Below are 16,383 nucleotides of genomic sequence, written 5' to 3' on the forward strand. Positions count from 1 at the left end.
TTTATTTCATTAGCCAAGAAATGTATTGTCCTGAATGCTATGGAGCACCTGCTCCAATCCAGTAGGCTATCATGTACCTTTTATTTTTATATCACGACAGACATTTCATGCTCCTTCTCATTAGGCAACAGTACAGTTTTCTGCACTCTGCATCAAAGGACACTGTACAACACTCAGACTTCATTTGCATTTTATTTTGAGTACCATAGATATTACAAATAATCCTTTCATTATATTTGTTTCACATTAGCAGAGAGCAAAATATACACCTCTTAAATTACGATTATTTCTTCATGACATAGCTTTTGTAATCGGAAAATAATTCCATAATGAGGTCCCTGTCATCAAAAGAGTAGGGGTTAATAAATCCTGCTTCAAAAGTAGTCATGGAAACAACTATGTAACTAGTTTCATAATTGTTCCTTTATACTAGAGGATTTAGAGAGCATTTTCAAGTTTTACACGTATCACAAAAAAAATAATCCAGTCTGTGAAAATATTGATCCTCTTAATATAGCCATATCAAAAATATCCCATATTCTAAACAAGATAGCTTTTTACATTTTCACAGAAATAGGGTGAAAAGTTTCATTCCAAAGCCATATAATTTGTGTTAATATGAATTAAACTGTGCTTACCAAAGCCCTCCTTCTCAGCTTTTAGAGCTATAAATAGGAGGACAATGGCAAAAATGTAAATTATTTCAAAATGTGAATGTGTCTCCTCACAGAGCAGCATCCATACTGAACAATTTCAGTAGGTAGCTTTGTGACACTGCTCTGACCCACACTACATGATCTTTAAGAGTGTATACCCCTGAAATGACAGTCATTTACACAATGCAGCTCAGAGCTCATATCCTGATGGCTCTTAGGAGCTAAGCTGCCTCAGAGACATTAATAGAATTCTAGCTAATTTATGATCTGGACATTCTAGAAAATCAACATGAGATGCAGTATAAACCAGATGGAATGCGATTTTTTTCCAGGTGTCAGTAAAGAGCTTCAATTCTCATTTAACTGCTTGGGAAGTAGTTTTTCCACAAGACTAAACATTGATCTACCACAGTCATCCTAGAGCTCTCCAGGTACAAGACAGTTATATGTAGCAAGAAAACACAGTGCAAATGACTTTTTAATTTAGTAAATCACTTCTAAAATGGGCTTTTCTTGTTGACTGTAAATATAGAATACTGGACTTAAAGAACAGTAGTAGAGGAGCCACTTAAAAAAACTAGACAGGAACTATATTTTGATGCAGTTTCAAATAGATGTGTATTTGAAATCTGGTTGTCTATAGCACACTTAACCCACACAACCCTGCATTGTGTATTCCTTCTGATTAACCATCATGACTAAAGCTAATTTTACTTAAGGCGTTTGATGACTAAAAAGGAATGTCTAGTGTAGAATTTAATTTTCAAAATGGGAAAAATACAGAAGGCAGTACCACAGCCACTGAAACCCAATTCATATAATGAACAGCACCCAATAGAAAGAAATGCTTATTGTGTTTAACAGCACCATTTCCATTCCTTCTATGAATGAAATTTTCCCTGTAGGTTGCTGGGTGCTTATACCTGGTATCCCTAGTTGCTGGTACAATCTCAATGCGATTGATAGATTACTGGGCAGGTAACCTAGTGCCTTGGAAAACAAAATCCTGGTAGCTATAGAATTTCTGTAGCAAATTTTAGGTCCTGGGAGAAATGTGACTGAGAACTTGCAATTTAAGCCAAGAACGGGCATAATCTAGATGTGCCTTACTGTCTACAATCTTAATACTGCCCTCTGTTGGAGAAGTACATCTATTTAAAGATAAGTTTCCCTCTCCCAATACTATTGTGGAACCCTTTAGTTCCATCAGGCCCATGGGGAAAGCGAATGACCCCAGGAGGAAGGGATTCCCCGTTTAAGACCCTCTTTAACACTAGAGGGCTCTGCCTTGGGCTGCCCTCCAGAGAAGAGGCTCTTGCTGCTGCCAGCTTACGCCTCTGCACCCAGGGGCTTCCAGGGTTGCTGCTGCCGTCAGAGGAGTAATCCAGGTACCGCCTACACAGCTCCGGGCTGGTTTCCGGGCTCTTCCACACCTCGGAGGCCAAGAGCGGAGACACGCGGTGGACTGCCGGGGCCGGCTGGAGGATCCTGGGACTGGAACGGGGGCTGCTCCACGAGCTGCTTCTGGGATTTGACCTCGGGGACATTCCCAGGAGGAGGTTACTGTAAGGGCTGAGGACCTGGCTTTGATAAAGCTGCTGTGTGGGCATGGGAGATGAGGGAGTGCACTCGGACTCGAAAGAGCTGTAGGCGGAGGAGTCTTCACCTCCATTCTGCAGCTGTTCCATTCTCCTGCCAAGTGCAGTCGTGCCTTTTGCAATGGCCCTGTCTTCTATAGCACTAGCTTCAGCTGAAGCCTTTTTTCTGGACCCCTTCCCTACAAGGAGCACCTTCATGGTGCTGTGGGCACCAGAGAGCTCATGGTAGGCTTTTCCTGCTGCCTCCAGATCCTCATACTCCACCAGAACACACTCTTTGGATCCAAGCTCAGGGTACTTGTATGCATACTTTCTGATCTCTGTAGGAAGGTCCTTCCCAGGTCGAATGATTCGGAGTGTGCTAATGGTACCAAAAGCCCCAAGTATCACAACAGCTGATTCAATGCTGTTTCTCTTGAGGGTACTGGGATCGTCAATGGTGGCAGCATCTGGTAGGTTCCATACCAGCAAGACTCTGCTTGGCACCTGGGTTAGGAGGGATTCCGGCACTGGAACCTTCCGACGGACTTTATTTCCTTCTTCGTTGAGCTCCAGATTTGCCGAGTGGCGCAAAGCAAAGGCTGTAACCCTCCAGTCCTTTGTGAAGTGCTTCATCTTAAAAAGAAAGAGGTTCAGTCTGGCTCTATCCTCCAAAACAGCATGAGGAGGAAGCATTTTATCAGGCAAAAGTGCTCCACAGCAATTTTGTACTATAAAGGATTGTTAATTTTGCAAATGTTTGAAGCCAAATCCAGTTACCTGTCATGCATTTACTCTGGGCTTCAGTAAAACATTCTTACATAGCTTCATTGCACTCCCTGGCAAAATGATACTTTGGAAAAAATGATCAAATCAAATTTTACATTTGAAAAGAATTATAAAAATTCAGAACACAAAAAAAGCAGGAATGATTTAAAAGAAAAGGTCAGACAATCTACCATAACAAGCCACAATTATTTAAGAGAAAATAAGCAAAATAACTTTCCCCCCCAATTTGCAGTTACATTCCAGACATTTGTAACTAAACGTGTGCTCATGTAAAGCTCATGTGGCCTCATATGTGTCATACGTTCCCATTGTGCATATAAGCATTGAATGGAAAACGCTGGACACTGAAACTACAAACATTAAGATCTGTTGATTGTAAAATGCAAAAACTTCAAAACTATTTCACATACTTAAAAAATGGATAGTTATAGTGGAATGGAAAATTTAAATAAAATAACCTAAAATGAAAAGCAGTGATGAAACTACAATGTACATTAATATTAATACAACTGCTCTAACCACCACAGGCTTCTATTAAGGTTCTTAATAGAACCTTAGTCCTTCTAAACTCAATTCTCCATGTAAATGTGTGGTCTTTTTTGTTTACATGATCTAGCTTTTCTATCATCCGTGGTGGAACAATTTCCATCTTACCTTTTTAAAAGAAGTCAGTAGTTTTATATTAACATAACCCATCTTGTTTCTCTTTACATGTTTCAAAAGAAAAGCATCCTTGACCAGGTTTTCATCAGACAGGTAATACTCTATCTGACAGACCATCTTTTGGATGAGATCAGAGTCTGGAGGGGTCCACTCATCAAGTTCAGCATCATCCTCATTGTCATTCTCAAAGGCATTGTCAGAAAATCTGGGGAGATCAGTGCACAGACATTAGTTGTAAAAGCAAAAATTATAGAAATTAATGCTGGAGGTTTGCTTTTCAGACCTACAACCTGATCTGTGTATTCCCTAAATTTACATTACCCATTCACTTCTCTCGAGAAACCACAGCTACATTATCTAGACATAAAACGGGTGTGAAAAATTCGTTTTAAGAACGTCAGTGTAGTCTTAAGTCTTCAACTCAGTTTTAAGGTGCAGTTCATTAGAGTACAAATGTGACCTTCTATAAGTGTATAATGCAGACGGATAAATTGATATACACAACCACAAAGCTGGAACAGCGGTCTTAAATTCATTTAACTGGAACATTACTACTCTAATAGGATGAGTGTTCGATAAACCCAGACGATGAGCCGTTTAAAAATATTGCAGTACTTATCATACAATCTCGTTTCAGATTGCTAAAAAGCGAACATGAGCTCATAATTACAACCACAGCAAGTGCTTAAAATACATAATCGTTTCATTTAAGAATAGGGTTATGCGCTTCAGATGCAGTAAACTACAATTATATCACCCATTGGTTCCAACAGGTTTTAATTGTTACAGGATTGGTATAAATTACATCATTTTGTCAACAGATACTTAATGGGATTTTAGACAGCTACTTTTTAAAACGTACAGTACTAAAGACGTGAATACACTGGGATATACAGTAGACTTATGTCCATTATAAACCTAAAAGGAGATGCGTGCTTATTCGTACCAATATACAACAAAATAGTCGTCTCCTCTTTAAAAAAATGTACTGAAGAAGACGTAAGTCATCACATTATGGACTCCAGAAAGCAATAAAAACGATTACGGCACAGTTAGAATAATAAATGAACTTCGGTTAGTTATACCGTACGCATATTCTACAAATACAAATGCTATGCTTTCGTGTCCAAATTACGATATAGGCTATTTATTCTTTACAAAAGTGTACCCGTCCCTTAAAATATGATCGTGCTGCTGCTTCAAGACAAAAAAAACTTATATTTCACAACACATGCCAGATAAAACACGTTCTTACAGACATTAATAAAAACACTTTTGCCTTACCCTTCGTCGAAGAAAAAGTTTGTTGTGGGTCTGTTTCGCAAGCTGGATTCTCCATCAGTATCTGCGATATATGCCGTTTCCTGGAACCTGTTCCATTTCGCGTTTACATTGTCGTTTATTATCAGAGGGACAGATTTGCCCATTTTTCCTATTAGGTTCTCCATATCATAGTACAACGGTGGCTGTGTCAGACTAAGAGGGTCTAGCGGGGAAACCCGACAACACAACCGATCCATATCTCCCCCAGCTCACTTTCCCAAACTACCAATCTCTTTGCCTGCTATCACAGTTCACGCAGAAGAACCTCAACAGCTAAATTTAAAGACTCTGAGGAAGCCTCATTGGGTTAATGAGCGAAGGGGCAGGGTTTTGAAGTCTAAATACATAGGTGATTGATTTATTAGTACGTTTGTGTGAGTGACGTTTTCAAATATGGTAATTAATTTCGTCACCCTGTTGTGTTTTACCTTATACATGCAGAACATGTATTTCTTTTAAATAAACATTCTATGTTAATATTCTTTGGACAGTACATTGGTTACATTTAATACAATAATATACCGTTTCGTTTTAGGAAATTATACCGCCAAGTGATCACTAAATGAGTTTGCACTTTGTCGATTATATGGAAAATAATGACCTAAGCAGTCAAACCTATAGCCTGAAATGAACGAAAACGCTTCCGCGACAGGTTCGTGGTCTCCACAATTGTTTCAAGGTAACCTTAAATGGAGGTTGACCTATTACGATGTACTATACATTTGGTAATTCTGAATAAGTTTCCTTGGTGTTATTGGTGTTTAGTTTAGTTTTTTTATTCAATAAAGGGTCACGGTGGACCTGGAGCCTATTACGGATTGCAACGGGCACAAGGAAGGGTACACCCTGGATGGCACTCCAGTTCTTCACAGGGCAAACAGACACAAATACGTTCAAACCAGGGCCAATTTTTCCATGAGCCAATTATCCTACCAGTGTGTATTTTGACTCTGGGCGGAAACCGGCGCTCCCAGAGGAAACCCACACGAACTAGGAGAGAACGTACAAACTCCACGCAGACAGCACCCCCGTTCTAGGACTGGACCCAGAACTGCGAAGCAGCGATGCAAAACAATCAATTAAATATAATTAAAATGTTCGAACTACTACAGTGGCACAAAATGTCTTTTTGTTTGCGGGCTGCTGTTATTCTTATGCACGGCACTTCTCCTTGTCCAGTCCGATTCTGAATTCCACGTCTCCCAGTTCCTCGATTCCCACTGAGCACAGGAGAAAACCGAACTCCCTTTCCTGAGGAGGGCTTCTAATTGGTCCTCTGAGCGGCGCCCTCAAGGACAGAAGTCCTATTGGTTTCACAACTAATCAATCAAACGCGTTTCCTACAGATGACGTGATTCCCGGTGTTGTCATCAACAGTTGCGTGGTATGTGATGTTCTTGTTGTTCACTATTGATATTTTTAGAAAGTTACGAAGTCGTCAATGCAGCTCTACAATGGGGATTCTAAGACCATCGATAATATAACAGTCGCCTTCAGGATATTCATTAATTTAAGCAGTACAAATTTCTGCTTAGATACAGACCACGTAAGTACCACATATTAATGACATAATATCTAAACTAGCAATGGGGTCTTCTTCATAGTTCAAACTTTCACTGAAATACAGTGGGAAAACATCGTACTGGGGTTTACTAATCGCAGCACACATTAAAGCAGCAAGATGGTTCATACTAATCGTCTGATTGTAGCTGACCGCCATTGAGCTTATGTACTTTAAAGTTTACGAAGCGTTCATTTTAAAATCAACCTAATTCTAGTTAATACATTTATATAATAGTATCATTTTCACACGTGTACATAAGAAATTACATTTACGTTCTTGTCATTACAGTAGTACAGAATAGGGGTATTCTGTAATAGTATGTTAATACATGTGAGTCTTTCGAAATCACCTTTTGAGGCATAGTTCGCCTATGTGAAACAAGTAGCTCCTGTATAACCCTCTGTATTTTTGTCAGTTTACAAATTAGATCAAGTGACCTCATAAAAACTAAACTGGCATACAAGGATGTACTTCAGCTGCTTCTGTGCTTTGTCTTCTTTATGGATGAGTTGGAGTTTAATAATCATTAGGTAAGCAGAAAGGTTTTAAGATTGCTTTACTGGTTGATTTATTTGTTTATTTCTTTTCAAGTGTGTGTATGTCTGCCAGAATGTTACTTTCAATGGGATGTTTTACAGGGGTTTTCCCGATTAACATTCTATAAACATGATGTGGCTTCCGTGATGATAAAGTCCTTTTTTTTTACCAGTGATGTTTGCATGCAAAAATGGTATTTCAGTTCTGTCCCTGATTTATGAGTTTGACCTTTATGGGGTTTTTTTTATAATCGGATCATTATGTAATTGGATATCGGGTTTGGTTACCGTTGAACTGTTCTCCGAATCATTCATCCATTTTCTAATCGCTTCATCCAATACAGGGTTGTAGGGGAGTTGGAACCTATCCCAGCAAGCAGTGGGTGCAAGGCCTGGGTACACCCTGTAAAGGAATCCAGTCCACCTCAGGGCTCACACAGAAAGACACCAACACGCTCATACCAGGGCCAGTTTTCACCAAAGCCAATTAACCTATCAGCACAGTATGTACTGTGCTATGTGTTTGGGCTGAGGGAGGAAACCCATACGAACACACAGATAACAGATAACAGCTCGTGAATTGAACCCAGGGTCACGGCACTGCAAAGCAAGGATGCCAGCCACTGCGCTACCATGCTGCCCTTCTCCAAATCAGTTATATTTCATTTTCACTGCTGATTGGTTTAAGGAACAACTACATTCAAACTTTATGAAACAGTGGTTCCTGACTACTTGAAAGGGGCTCCATGATGCTCTCTTGTTAAGACTGAAAACCGCATGTATATTTCATTAACATCCTTCATTGCTGGTATGAGAAGCCTTCAGAACAGACTGGAGGAGCAAAGCAGTAATGCTTTGCATCACAATAAAGATCAATTTCCCATAAACAAATGGTAATATAAATCTTATAGAGAAAATGTGCTTAGAAATGTCTTATTTAAATAAAATATTACAAAGAAAAGGCATTTTGTTTAAATGGTATGAGCAATGGAAAGCACAGTGGTTAGCATTGCTAACTCTCAGCACTAGCGCCGTAGCTTCAGTTCTGGACCTGTGATGCTATCTGTGTGGAGTTTGTATGTTCTCTCCACATTTGCATGGGTTTCCTCTGGGTGCTCTGGTTTCTGCCTTGCACTCGCTGTTTGCCGGAATAGTCACCGTGATCCTGAATTGGAAGAAGCAGTTAGAAAATTGATGGATGGGTATGAATAATATCATCTAAACCACCAAAAGCCACTAAATTAATGCCGAAATAATTTGGTTAGAAGGGAAATTTAGCATTTAGGTTTCTACAGTCAACATTGTACAAAAAAAGCCATATTAAAATGATTTATTTTATTTTGTAAATCTACAATGAAAAGTTTACATTTTCGCTGGTATGAAATACACTCATATATTGTCCTAGTTGTTGATGTCCCCTGCCCCTTACAGAATAACCCAATTTGAGTGTGTCTAGAGATAGAGTTCAAAGAACAGGGGTAAATTCATTCTTAGAACCTTTTTGTAAACTTGCCACTAAATGTTGTTTTGATAAGAGTTTATGAGATTCGTGTAGCTGAATCTAAAATCTGCGTTTTGCATAACAAACATTTTATACTGTTTTCAGCTATACTATAGTTATGTTACAGTCCAGTGAACTATAGTTTTGGTTTTAACACTTACACATTTGTACCAGCAGGGGGAATCATGTACTTAGGGAAGTGAGGTTTATTCTTGTTTCTTGCTAACTTATTTTGGGGTAATATATTTAGTATATAGTTTGTCTTGTTTGTGCCATCATTTTTTGTATAAACAAGTAATATTAAACCATCTTCTGGAGGGCTTCAGTTTTCTGCTCTTCATTCCAGTTCTTGTTCTCAGTTATCTGAATTGGTCAACTGGACAAAAATAATATGGGATGATGGAATAAAGTAAATGATTAACTCTAAAACTTTTTATTCCTTGATAGAAGGATTCAATTTTGTCCAGTCAACCAATAATGTGATCAATTTAACTTGGAATAAAATTGTAGGTCACTTTGTAGTCAGCTAGACTCCACTGATAGAATTTTCTAGGCTGTAAAAATAATCCCATATCATTTTATATTTTGTAGATCCTGTGATGGAGCACCATTAACACAGAGTGAAATGTGTAAGTATTTGCATTAAGATTTGGTCAAACGAAACCTCATGAATAGTGAACATTTAAAAGAAAACCACTAAATATGAGCTGAATGCACAATTCAGATATTTTAAATGTGTCTCTAATTCATTTTTTTTTTCAGCTAGCAGTGCACAGCCACTTCATTGTTGGGAGACAGAAGAATTTACAGTGCTGCGCACATGCTTTCTGTGCAGAGATTATCAGATGGTAAATCAATCCATATGTTCATGTCTGTGCCCCGATGTGGATGAATGAAAGGCAGAATGTGAAAAGGAAGTGTTTATAATTAGAGAATAATAAGGTCTTGTATGGTTTTCCTTCCCGAGGATGAAGCAGTAAAGGTAACACTTCATTGGATATAAAGGAAAACATTTCAGAATAAGAATCAAGCTTATTAGAATGATGCTTTATTTGCTCCTCTTGGTCTTCTTCTGGTACTATTTACTATTGTAAGTATCAGAGTTCATTCCATTGAGCATAGTATTGTCTTTGATTTATTATAAGAAGTGTGTTAAAAAGTGCCTCCTTTAATATAAAAACTTGAGAGCACACAATATTCTTAAAAAGACACCAAAATCAAATGGAGTTATAGGATGTTCAAGAGATCACTGTATAGTGTGTGGATATATGGTTTAATTTGACTAACGTGCTCGCCTTTGCTGTTTTGTACAGAAAACTGAAGCACAGTGTATTTTTTCTGGCTTTGTAGAAGAACTGAAGTGCAACACCTCAGGCCTCATTGAATATAGAAGGTAAGAACATTAGAAGGGTTACAAATGAAATTAGGCCATTTGGCCCATCTACCCCAATTGGTAGTAGAGGCAAGGATCTCAATTAGTTACAAGAAGCCAGGGTATTGACCTCTACAACATCACTAGGTATAGTAGCTTATTCCATATTCGCATAACCCTTAAGACAAGTATTGTTTGATATTTTTGCATATTTTCACATTAACAGTCTTATGGCAATTTTTATGGCTGTATTACGTCATTCTTGGAATATTGCCTTTCATCTTTTTGTTGTGTCTTATTAACCCCAGGAGATTATTTCAAAATCATTCATTACAGCTTGTCTTAGAATTAATTTATGTATATCTAAGTGATTAATTTTTCCAGTCTTTTCAAAATGGTTTATTATATTGTGTTGTTTTATCAAAACTACAAAATTCTGTACTGTAAAATGGCCACATTTAATTTTACATCAACCATCACCATTTTTTCCCCATTGGCTTGGATTGTCAGCCATCTGTGGACAAACCTTTTAAATTCCTTTGGTTGTGACATTGAATTGGACAATGTCCTTCATGGCTTTCTGACACTGTTTTGCTGTAAGACTGCGATATTTGTAAAAACATCTGCTGTACGCAGCAGAGTAGATTTTAGAGGTGTAAAGGCTGTCATTAACTGCGCAATAATAACAGATTTGCTAGCTGAAAAAGTGATTTATTTGCATTTTAGTTGTCGCTCTGCCGCCGCAGAGGAGCTGAAGTTCTGGAAGTTCGAAGGTGCTATGCTGACGTTCAGCACCCTGTTTGCCGTCCTTGTTATGTTCCGCCAGCGCACACTGGACAGGCGGGCTGAATATAAAGTACAACAGCAGATCCAAGGAATATAAGCAAGCTGTGGATGTTCCGGTTCTGGATGGTTCTTTCCTAATTTAATTGTTATTTGTTCGTCTCGGTGTTTCCACCCAAATGTGAATTTTTTGGTTTATGTTAAACCTACTAGATGAAGGTTTCAGACAAAAGGCAGTTCCAGCTCCCATTGCTTTTCTTATTATAGTGCTGTAAAGATATTTTTTTTTTCAAATGCGATATGCTGCAGATTAATAATCGAGGTGTAAAAACTACTGATCTTTACTGTTGTATTCCTGTTTCTTAAAAGACAAAACAAAGTTGTTTTAAGTTTGTGTTTTATTGTGAAAGTCTTCAATATTAGGTTACCTAAGTGGGTGATTTAATTTTATATACCTGTAGCATTCTTGCCTGGCCAGGGGTATACCATAACAAAAAATGTGGTTTATTCAATAGAGAAAGATAGTTTTCCCTGTTTAGAACTGTTAAAAGGAGACAGTTTTGTCCTGCTCAGTTTTCTTGATTGAGAAGGCATGTTTTGCATTAGTTGATGCTTTGGAGTTATAAATAAACTCTCTTTCTCTATTGAGAAATATTTCATAATTTAAATTGCCTGCAGATAACATTTAGGATATGTGGTTTTGAATGAAAGCAATATTTTAGCTAAATAGCTAAATTACTACCTCGGACAACATTTTCAAAAAGTGTGTTGCACAGAGTGTTTCTTTGAAAACAGAATTCTGCCTTGCACAGTCAAGAGTTAGAACAGAAACACTTTCCAGATCAGGAGATATAGTTTTAATAAGCTTGTAATTCTTTTATTGAGAATCTGAAATAAAAAGTAAAGTTTGCAAAACAATTTTGGGCTCATTTCAAATGAAAACTAGTTAATTTGGGAATACATATTACAGTGTATACATATGAATAGATTTATTTATATTAAAATAATTAGGACACAAAGTGTGAGTTAAAATATTTGTATAAAGATTTAGATACTTCACAACATTATTTAAAGGTACAAAACCATTAGCAAAAGTTGTCACTGTAGTTATGAATTACACATGACAACTTTTCAACAGATTAATTACTCTCTGATGGTGAGATTATAAATATTTTAAATACTCAAACAAGGTATGATTTAAGATTATGGACTATTTCTTCTCACCACCTCCCAGAATTTCACATTTAAACTACACAATATAGATTTTTTTAAAGTTATGTAAAAGATATAATTCTATTTGTTAATACTGCTGAATTCCCATTTATTATCAGAGGATTCAGAGATCATGGTTTTAAAATGTGACAGCGAAAGGCACAACAGAGACATTTCATATTTCCTGAATTAGTTAGTGAAATTATCAAGTGGGATTTTTTTTAAAAAGTGAGTATGAACAAAAATGCACTTTTGATTCCATGGAGCAGGAAAATGTTGGCTAATGTGAGCTTTTCTAAGTAAGAGGAGACTGGCGTGTTGAACATGATTACAAATGAGGAGGCCTCCCACTCCTGTCCCTAAGTTGAGCTCTTGAAAGTAGCCCTAGTATTGTTAAAAACGTCTAAATATTGCAGTTCCCAAACTAGTTATCCAGTGGGCCCAATAAATCATATTTTTGTGATGTAAAAATATGATCTATTAAACTATTCAGGTGTTGTGTTGGGAGAGGTGTGGAAGGTTAAAAATGAAATGATTTTCCTCAGAATTGATTCTTACACCATCTAGAGCAAATTCAGAATAAGGGGTTTTGAGCTGACTGGTATGAAGACACTCAGTCCCTCTGAAGCCTTTAAAGCACAGTTGTAGGAAGGGTAGCTAACACTGTTCCTCCCCTGTAGGCAGTGCTGTCCCTGTACACTTTCCATTGTTCCTAAAAAACAGAAACAATAGCAAATGTTAGCTTTCACTCACAAAAAGAGAGCTGTGATAGCTGAAACATTTTCTGTTAACCGATTCTCACACACAAGTGGAAGATAAGAATCTACTGTCTGACAGATCTTCAGATGACTCATTTGCTGAGTTTACCAATAAACCATGAAAACCCAAAATTTGCTGTCCTTTAACTGCTGCTTCAAGGACGCATATGCTTGCCCATTTCAAACACTATTCTTCTGTGTCACCATTTTTCCTAATACAATTTAATAAAATTGTAAAGACTAGAGCCCTTTACATTTGTTATGTAAAGAACAAAGCTTCGGTGATAATTTTCACACTGGATAATATTCAAGTGCATTCAATTTCAATAAAAAGAATGCAGATCTCAAACAGTTTTTGCTATTTATAAGGATTACATTTGTTAAATGCAACAATTATTTAAGTATTTATGTTGATTACATCTATTAGAGCTGTTTATATAAAATAATATGAAATACCTAAAAAAATCTTAGTTTCCTGGTAACTGTATTGTGTACTTGTAGTACAACTGGAGACTATGCAAGAAGAATTTTAAGAAAATAAAAATTGTTAATTGACCTGAAGTTTTCTTTTCCTGATATAATGTTGCAAATAACGGAGAAATTATTTGAAGAAAGTACAAAAATACAAGATGGTAAAATAACTCCTTTCTGCTGAGTCTTTTTTGAAGTTTTATGATGTTCATGTCATTATTAACTTAAAAAAAGTTAAACCAAACTTGAAGCATTCCACATTTAAGATTTGCATGCTTTGTCTCTACATTAAATGTAATAAGCCCCCAGGTAAACTTCCAAGGTGATGTACAGATATATTTTTTAAAAAAATACTCCTATAATCAAACAGATGTATAACTGTATGAAATAAATACCACAAAAGTGCATATACTGTATACAAAGCACATTCCATATTTACTTTTTAGCTTTCAATGAGAATGTTATGTAAGGAAAAGTAATTTTAGCTTTATGTTATCATTAGATAAAACTGCTATGTGTTTTATTTTAGCAAAGTTATACTTCACAAAAAGATATACCTGTGAGTTAGTGTTAAAAATAGGTTGCCATTCAAGTAGATAATATGTGAAGTCTCACATATTCTTGTACAACTCGGGTGTGTCTTATTTAAGTTTTTTTTACTATACTGTATCCCAGTGAATACAATACTACAAACCCATTTTAAACAGCTCCTGTGTGCTTTGATCATAAAATTAATTTGTTGAGAGAAAATTGCTGCAAAAAGTACCCCTAACTACTTACCATATTCTGATTTCAAAACCTGTTATATGATTTCTCCTAAAGCCAGTTTTCTGATCTGATAACGGATTAGATTCATTCACTTAGGCAACACATACAGTATGTATGCCATTGTTAACTTTAAATCACTAATGGATAACATGAAGTACTAATAAAGTAAAAAACATTTTAAATCTGGTTTTCCATGCATAAATTTGTAACTTTGTATCCTTTAATACAAAATAATATTTTTAGATTATTTGTCCCTAATTCTTCCTTAATTAATCCTACCTGTAGATTAAATGTTAAATCTGATTTTCTGTCAATGATCTTAATGTTAAATACTTCTGTCATTCACCATCTACCCATATGACCTGATTAATAACTTTAGCTGACAGAAAAGTAAATTAATGATTTAATGAGGTTTTGAGAGAGTGTTTCTAAAGGAAAAGGTTTTCTCTCATTATTAATTCATTATATTGCTATAATTCTGAAGGGTGAGGGTATCCTTCAGGACACTGGGAAAACAGAGTCCAGGCTACAGAGGTGAAGCAATCAAAAGACCGGCTTTATTACAGCTGAAATTAAGGCATCATACAGCAGCCTGAGAGGAAGAAAAAGGTTTTCTCTCTTTCTTCCTCTGCCGGTTTCCACTGTCAGAGCTCTCTTTATAGCCAGATAACAGAAGTTACAGCACCCTCTTCCAGCAGCTAGATGACTTTCCTTTCTCAGCTTTCTGTTATCAAAAACATAATTTGTTGCTATCTGCTGTCTAAGCATTATGTCAGATTACAAGGATATATTGTTAACTAAAGAAGATTTAAAACAACAACTTTTTACAGATGCAAGGTCATTGGTGCTTTGAGTAACTACTGGGTTATACAGAAAGTACAGGCATACAAATACAAGTGTTATGGTTGCAATAATGTTGAGATTAATAATGGTGTTATATAAAAGATGTATATAGAAACAATTATTCAATTTTAATAGAGTACTTCAGTACTTTGATGGAACATTCTTTGATAAACTATCCTGACTACAGTAATAGAAGATGCATTCCTTCTTTTCACCTTTTAAATGTTCCCCAACACTCAGACTGTGACGAAGAATCTACAGTAAATTGGTTTCAACAGTGTTGAAAAAAAATAGTCCATACAGTACCGTTTAGAAATGAAGCAATAGGTTACCTAAGTTTGGGCCACTTTTTATCTCCGTTACTGGTTGACGGCTATCCTATAGAAGCAAGAAAAAAGTTAGAAAAGGCTAGCACCCATATCTCTTCTTCACATTTCTATCAAGAAAGTATATCATTGCAGTTCATAGAATTTACAGTACTTAATAACCATTGTTTGCTTTAGCAACTCTTGAACGAAGATTCTAACTTATTCTTAAAGTGCAAAAAATACAATTAAAAAATTATGTAAAAAATGATAATTTAATCTAAATGATATTCAATGATTAACAATTATCAGGGTGTTTGTTTCATAAATTTGCTTAAAGTAATGCATGCCTCTAGACCTCTTCTGAAAATTATGGGAAGTGATTCAAGGTATACTCCCAGGAATATTAAATATGTATAGACCTTAATTCAAATTCAGTACAATAGGGATGCTTAAAATATTTGGAAGGAAATTGGTTATTAAATGAAAAATTCTAAAAACATCCTTGCATTATGCATGCAACTATGGCACTACAATCAAGTCTTGTTAATAAACGCAATCAAAAACAGAAACCACACAATCTTATAATATTGAACATCAAAAACGTATCACTTAGAACCGCAACAACTCATTGTGCTGATCAACATTTTTGTTATCAAAAGAGGTTTAGAAACCTTTGGAGGCAATAAAAGCTGTAGAGCTGCGACTCGGGCTTTGTAAGACTTTCAGGTTGCGCTGTCTTGCGGGATTCTGACTCATTCCTCATATAGAGTCTATTTTACTCATAGTAGATCTCCAAACTTTAGATGCCACACATCGTGAGAATAAATCCGACAATTTTTCAAAATGGCTCAAGTCAAATAGCAAATACAGCATCCACTGCACTGCTGTCGCATTTCTATCGCGAAAGAAAGCCGTTACAGGACCAGCGTTAGTACAAGCGTTGTCCTCCTATTCAATACCTTCCCGAGTCGGCAGGGAAGCGCAGCAGAAGATACAGTATCTCAGGACTTAATAAATGTAGTTCTGTACACTCTGGTTTAATAGTGAAGATTTGTAGAGACTACATACTCCTGTGAAGGCAATTTAAACCTCTGGTCTGTGGCAATAAACGACTCGTTCTACAATTGCACCTTACTTACTGATGTTCACCAGTGAAACCTACCCTCCAAATCTTGGTTACAATACCGGTGATTTCCCTCCAAGGATGCGGACGAACAAAAGGCGTTGTTCTGTGAAATAACTGGTCAATCGTTTTATTT

The 16,383-nt window shown here is 36.6% G+C and overlaps 2 protein-coding genes and 1 long non-coding RNA gene across 3 annotated transcripts; 1 reads left to right on the top strand and 2 right to left on the bottom strand.

The window, feature by feature from the left end:
* Window positions 1-199: 199 nt before the first annotated feature.
* On the bottom strand, window positions 200-5,239 carry LOC148837587 (la-related protein 6-like). Its single transcript, XM_088911921.1, has 3 exons — window positions 4,970-5,239; window positions 3,677-3,890; window positions 200-2,869 (listed from the first exon to the last, which is right to left on the bottom strand). The coding sequence occupies exons 1-3, from the start codon at window positions 5,203-5,205 to the stop codon at window positions 1,808-1,810; spliced, it is 1,512 nt and encodes a 503-aa protein (XP_088768047.1). The 5' UTR covers window positions 5,206-5,239; the 3' UTR covers window positions 200-1,807.
* Window positions 5,240-6,359: 1,120 nt separating this feature from the next.
* LOC148837588 (protein JTB-like) lies at window positions 6,360-11,679 on the top strand. The gene is made up of 6 exons (XM_088912150.1): window positions 6,360-6,554; window positions 6,988-7,102; window positions 9,201-9,238; window positions 9,372-9,457; window positions 9,923-10,002; window positions 10,708-11,679. The coding sequence occupies exons 2-6, from the start codon at window positions 7,038-7,040 to the stop codon at window positions 10,862-10,864; spliced, it is 426 nt and encodes a 141-aa protein (XP_088768276.1). The 5' UTR covers window positions 6,360-6,554; window positions 6,988-7,037; the 3' UTR covers window positions 10,865-11,679.
* A 140-nt stretch (window positions 11,680-11,819) lies between these two features.
* On the bottom strand, window positions 11,820-16,360 carry LOC148837589 (uncharacterized). The gene is made up of 3 exons (XR_016090874.1): window positions 16,287-16,360; window positions 15,149-15,194; window positions 11,820-12,688 (listed from the first exon to the last, which is right to left on the bottom strand). It is a non-coding gene; the product is annotated as an uncharacterized LOC148837589 (long non-coding RNA).
* Between the last annotated feature and the right edge of the window lie 23 nt (window positions 16,361-16,383).

The sequence above is a fragment of the Atractosteus spatula genome, chromosome 3, assembly GCF_055471065.1.
Source record: "Atractosteus spatula isolate fAtrSpa1 chromosome 3, fAtrSpa1.hap1, whole genome shotgun sequence".
Lineage (NCBI taxonomy): Eukaryota > Metazoa > Chordata > Actinopteri > Semionotiformes > Lepisosteidae > Atractosteus > Atractosteus spatula.